General features: G+C 40.1%; 1 protein-coding gene across 1 annotated transcript in view; it reads left to right on the top strand.

Annotated features, from left to right (window-relative positions):
• The window catches only part of LOC101584401 (GTP-binding protein 10), a gene marked incomplete at its 3' end in the record, with an annotated part of 35,893 nt that overhangs the window by 21,717 nt on the left and 8,240 nt on the right, over positions 1 to 5,936 (top strand). Inside the window, exon 9 of the mRNA XM_023707123.1 lies at positions 3,826 to 3,949. Coding sequence (XP_023562891.1) covers positions 3,826 to 3,949 — 124 coding nt within the window. The remainder of the gene's footprint in view (positions 1 to 3,825; positions 3,950 to 5,936) is intronic.

The following is a 5,936-nucleotide window of genomic DNA, read 5'->3' as shown; positions in this document are numbered from 1 at the left end:
TTTTGTTTTTTTGCAGAACCAGGGATTGAACTCAGGCCCTTGCCCTTGCCAGGGAAGAACTTATTCCACTGAGCCATCTCCCCGGCCTTATTGCTCATTTTTTAATCACCCTTATACTATCTAAAATAATTTACACACTCAGTGTGTCACCCCTTTTATAATTCCAATGACAATTTTCACACAAATTGAAAATCCTAAAGTTCATAGAGAACCACAGAAGACTCCAAATAGTAAAGGTAATATCAAGTGAAAAGAACAAAACTGGAGGCATCACACTAATTTCAAGACCAACTACAAAGCTATATAAATTGACATAGAATGGTACAGGCATAAAAACAGACATGAAGACTAGGGAACAACACAGAGCCCAGAAATAAATCCATATCTTTATAGTCAAATGAACTTTGACAAAGATGCCAGCAATAAAGATGGGGAAACAATAGTAAATGCAATAAATCTTTAGTAAATGCTATTAGAAAACAGTATCTATATACAGAAGAATGAAATTTGACTGTCATCTTAATTGTTATGCAAAAGTCAAATAAAAATGGATTAAAGGCTTGCAATAAGAATTTTTTTAATGCACACATTTTACCATGAGCTACACACTACCAGCAAGTGTAAGGCTTGTGTGTGGTGGATTGCCAACTGGTTCATCTGAACTGAGCCAGTCTGGTGCTGGATGTGGGAGGTCCACCTGAGGATTGTTGCTGGCAGCATAAGAGGCAGAACTGGAAGATAAGGAATAGGCTATTGGGAGCTGGTAGATGCTATTGAGAGGCTGTTAGGAAAGCTATCTGGAGAAGCTGTTTGAGAGCTCTTGGGAAGCTATTAGGGAGCTGCTGGTTCTCTTGGACTATTCTGCTAGAGGACCTTGTCATGCTGGCTTTCCTAGTGAACTTAGCTGTTCTTATCAAAGGAGGAGCTTGTGACTTCATTGTCCCTGAGAATGGCTATGGTTCACTTTTGGGGAGCTCTTATTCTTACCTTGAGCATTACTTCCTGGCTCCAGAGGGAAAAATGGTACTCTGCTCAGTCTCCTAGAGGAGCTCATTGGGTTGGCTTTCCTAATAGGATCTTGGCTGTTCTCAACCTTGGAGGAGCTTGAGACCTCATTGTGTCTGAGGATGACTGTGGTACTTTTGTGGGGAGCTCTGGTTCTTACCTTGAGCATTGCTAGCTCAAGGTTCAGATCCCTCATCGTGTTAGCATAGATTCTTCATCCTGCTGGCACAGACTTTCAGGTTTCCACCACTGATCTCTGGACATTCCTAGTGCAGAGCTGTAAATCAGGGGCCTGCTTGAGACATTGTCGCGGGCTCTCAGTCGCCAGCTGGACTTGTGGGAGGCATTGTTATGGGCTCTATGTATTCATCTGGACTCGTGTAGGACATTATGGAATTCAGGCCCACAGCTGGAGTCTTGGGTCTTTAATGTGTGGACAGATTTTGTGCACTTTTGGTATATGATTCTTTGGGTGATTTATTATAAAATACTCTGATAAAATGTGTCCTATATTTTGTTGTTGCCCTTGTAAGGCCCAAACTATGACACATTGAAACTCTTAAAAGAAAAAAAATATATTAAAGAAGTGTTTTGACATGGTCTGAGCCACTTTTGGACATGTTTCCTAAAGCACAGTGAACAAAAAAAGTAAATAATTGGGATTGCATTGAATTAAAAAGCCTCTGCACAGTAAAGTCAACAATCAGCCATGAAGAGAGAACTTAACAAATGAGAGAAGATATTTGTGAACCATCCAATAAGAGGTTAATATCCAAAATGTGTTAGGGACTCAGTAGGGTGTAACAGTGTATACCTAAATCACAGCTGCTTGAGAGTCTGGGCCAAGAAGATCTAAAGTTCTAGACTAGTCTCCGCAATGTAGCAAAGCTCCATCTCAAAAGGAAAAGAAAATGTACAAGGCATGATGCCACATATCTATAATCCCAGCACTCTTAAGAGGTTGAGACAGCAGGATCTAAAGTTTGAGGGCAGCTTTGCCAATTTACCAGGACCCTGTTTCAAAATAAAAAACAAAAATAAGTGGGCTAATGGTAGAATGTTTGCCCTACATGCACAGGGTTCTAGGTTCCATCCCCAAAACCATAAAAAAAAAAAAAAAAAAAAAAAGGTAAAATGGCAAGTGCATGGCTTTTATTTAAGTGTCCCCCAAAGCTTCATGTGGTGATAGGGGGAGCTTTTTAGAGGTGACTGCACCTAGAGTGTGTGACACTGGGATTGATTCTTGGTGCAAGGCCAAAGGCACTAGGATTTAGAGTATGAGTGCTACCTGCTGTAGGGTGGATAGGTTGTTAAGATAAAGGGGACAGAAACAGCTGTGGTTTCCCCTGCTTGCTTTTGCTGTCTCCTGCATGCCATGAACTAATTCTCCTCTGTGATGCCCCTCTGTCAACCCACCCTGCCTATAAGCCAGCTAATTGTGGACTGGAACCTCTACAGACTGTGAGCTAAGTAAGCCTTTCCTCCTTTAACTTTCAGTGTCGAGGATTTGGCTTAGCAAGGAGAAAAGTAAGGCAGCAGAGGCTGTAATTCAGAGTGAATTCCTTAGGTTTAGTCCCCAGTATTGTTTAAAGAAACAAAAATTTTCCGAGCCAGCGAGATAGCTCAGTGGACTAAAGTGCCTGCTTAGGTAGGCAAGCGCAGGGACGGTGGTTTGATCCCCGGCACCACATGCCATGCCTGCCATGCCCCCAGGGTGGGATGTAATCCCAGTGCTGGGGAGGCTGAAAGCAGGAGGATCACCAGGAGTATGAGCTACATAGTAAGACCCTGTAACAACCAAATACGTTTTTAAAAAATGAAAATTTATTAGGAATGCCTTGATAACAAGAATACAAATAAAAACAAGACCAAATAAAAAACCATGAATCCTGTAAGTATCTGTGGCATATGCCTAGGTATTTCCCCAAAGCTTCATATCATGGATGAGGTCTTTTCAGAGGTGGCTGAATCTGGAATGTGTGATGCTGGGATTAAGGGTATGTGGTTACTAAGTCAGCCCACTGATTGTTTTGGCATAGTTCTGAGTTTGAATGCTACCTGCCCTAAGGGTGGGTAGCCTAAATAGAATAGGCACAGAAAGAAGCTGCTATTGTCATTGTTGCTTGCTTGGTGCTTATCGCCTTCTGCCTACCCTGCTTTGCCAATCTTCTCCTTTGGGTGTTGGGTATTTTGTCTCAACAATTAGAAAAGTAAGACAGTATAGTATTCTATTAAATTATCTAGACACAAAATCATCTATCTCCTGGAGGCCACTTGAGCTACCATATTCTATCACATGACCTCACCAGAAACATTTTTAAAATTTGCTTTGTTTTATGGTTGTTGAAATTTACTGTAGGGCCAGCCTGATAGCTCAGTGGACTAAAGCACCTACTTAGGCAGAGTACAGTGGCCAGGGTTCGATCCCCAGTATGCTGTGCCAACCCCTGCTGGGTACACTGAGATGGCGATTGAGACTGGTTATGGTGGTCCGCACCTGTAATCCCAACACTTGGGAGGCTGAAAATAGGAGAATCACTCTGAGTCCAATCTACATAATGAGACCCTGTAGACCCTATAGACCCTGTCCTAAATACAGAAAAGAAAAAACAAATTTACTGCATTTCAATGATGTGAATGGACTTTAGATTTCCCAGGTGAGGCCTGGGAATGTAGCTTAGTCTATTTTGCATGTGGAAGGCCTTAGGTTCAATCCTAGCACTGCAAAAAGAGATTTCTCAGATCATTAGAGAAGGACATTACCAACTGGTTAATTTATGTAGATACTATTATAAAATTATTTTCTCTCTTAATTTAAAGGAGTTGGAGTTATACAAAGAGGAACTTCAAATGAAACCTGCACTCCTGGCTGTTAATAAAATGGATTTGCCAAATGCCCTGGATAAATTTCATGAGCTAATGAGCCAACTGCAGAATCCTAAAGGTAAACACACTCATTTTATTTAATTCCAATTTAATAAGTACTTATTGTGTACAATGAATGTTGAGTATTATAATCAGTGGAAAAGAAAATTCATAGCTTCTATCTTCAAAATGTATCTTCAAAGAAAGAATACACCTGAAACATTGCAGTAACATTTTAACAGTCATTATGCAGCTTTGGAATGTGTGACCCTAAGTTAGAAGAGACCAAAGAAAGATTTATTTCATTTGAGAAAGTTAGGCAATATGAAGAAAACTTAAGACAGGCCCTTTATAATCGCATGGATTTAGATGAAAGGAGAAAAAGCATCTATCTGGAAGTTTTTCACTTTAATTCACATACATCACAAGCTCTAGCAGGTCATTTCGTAAATACAGAGCCAATAATTCTAAAGAGGTATGTTTCTTCAGAACACCAGCTCTAGATCTTTGAAGAATATCAGTCTTCTGAAAAGAACTTGAGCCCTTGGTGTATGTTACATGGAAAAATAGATGATGTTATTCCAAAAGGATTTGTTTGGAATTTTGATATGGGATAACCTTGTAAAGAAATATAAAGGTAATTGCTGCAGTTTTGTATATGAACCTTTATAGGTCACATACATCCTATGTTGAAGATGCTTTAGTGTCAGAGTCCAGTAGATTGAGTACAATGAATGAAGAAAGATACTTTACGTAGTAAATTACTTTACGTAGTAAGTGCGCCTTTTTTTTTTTTTTTTTTTGAGTCAAGGTGCCGCTCCGTAGTTTAGGTTTCAGGCTGGTCTCCAATTCGCAGCAGTTATCCTGAGTGCCTTGATTCAGACGTGCGATAAAGCTGGGCTCCATATTTTTTTAATAATTTTTAATAATATTTTTTAATAATTCTGATTTCTTTTTGTTTCTATGTTTGGAATAAAGCGTAGGGAAGATAGATTACTGTGTATTAGGAATAGCAGACAGCCCCAAAAAGTCTTTTCTCTCCTCTCTAAAATCTTTTTTCAGGCTGGGGCTGTTGCTCAGCAGGACAAGAACCTACGTGGCAAGCGCAAGGTCCTCAGTTCAATTCCCAGTATACTCACAAAACATGTTTTTTCTACATAATTTATATGTTAGGGCTTTCCATAAATTAGTAATTCACTCCAGCAGTATAAATATTCTCTAATAGTATTGAATAGTCTGTATTCCATAATATTACTTGCTTTACAAGTTTATTAGTTCTGTTCTCCAGTTTGTCTTTTGCAGAAAAAAGAATTTTCATGAGTAATACCAGAAGTGAGGGTAACTTAAGAGTATACTATTCTAGACCATCAGAATTCTTGAGTCAGCCTATCTGGTCTTTCTTGGACTTCCAACAGACTCAGCACATTCCTTGGTCCCTTGTCCAATCTCTTTCAGTCTGGACAATTTAGTTCTTGCCATTCATTGTCAGCCTGTCCAGTCAATGTGCTGTCCCCATTCCATGGCCACAGAGGAGTGAAGAAGAAGAAGAAGTAATAGAACATCTGTTTGCCCTTGAGAATGGTAGACTGCAGGTGAAAATCATCTCTACTTGAATTGTTCCCATTCCCCGTTCAGTTTTAGTATGAATCTTGGCATAAGTGAAGATAAGCCTACACTTAGGGCAATGAAAGCCCATGGTGTACAGGCCAACTAGAATGTCCCAAATTACAAATGCTACTATTTCTGCAGATACTTTCTTTCAGAGTAGTTACATTGCCTTGTCTTATTGAGTCCCCCAAAGCAGATTTCACTACTTTTGTAAATATGTATCTTCATGATTCATCTACTTATTCTTAGTTTTATTTAAAATATATTTGTCACCCAGACCTAGCTCAGGCCCAGTGAGTATGTGGAAGAGCTTCCGGCTACCCTGCGCTGGCGAGACCTACTGGTCCCAGCCTAGGTGCAGTGTGGGTGAGACCCTCCTTCACCCTCTTGGGAAGCCCCCATCACTCCGTAGTACCCCTCCACACCCTGTCCACAGAGTAAGAATTTCTGTCGTGTTC

Source organism: Octodon degus, unplaced genomic scaffold (assembly GCF_000260255.1).
Source record: "Octodon degus isolate 3935 unplaced genomic scaffold, OctDeg1.0 scaffold00281, whole genome shotgun sequence".
Lineage (NCBI taxonomy): Eukaryota > Metazoa > Chordata > Mammalia > Rodentia > Octodontidae > Octodon > Octodon degus.
Note: the sequence above shows the minus strand (reverse complement) of the source record. Positions and strands in the feature narration are given on the sequence as shown.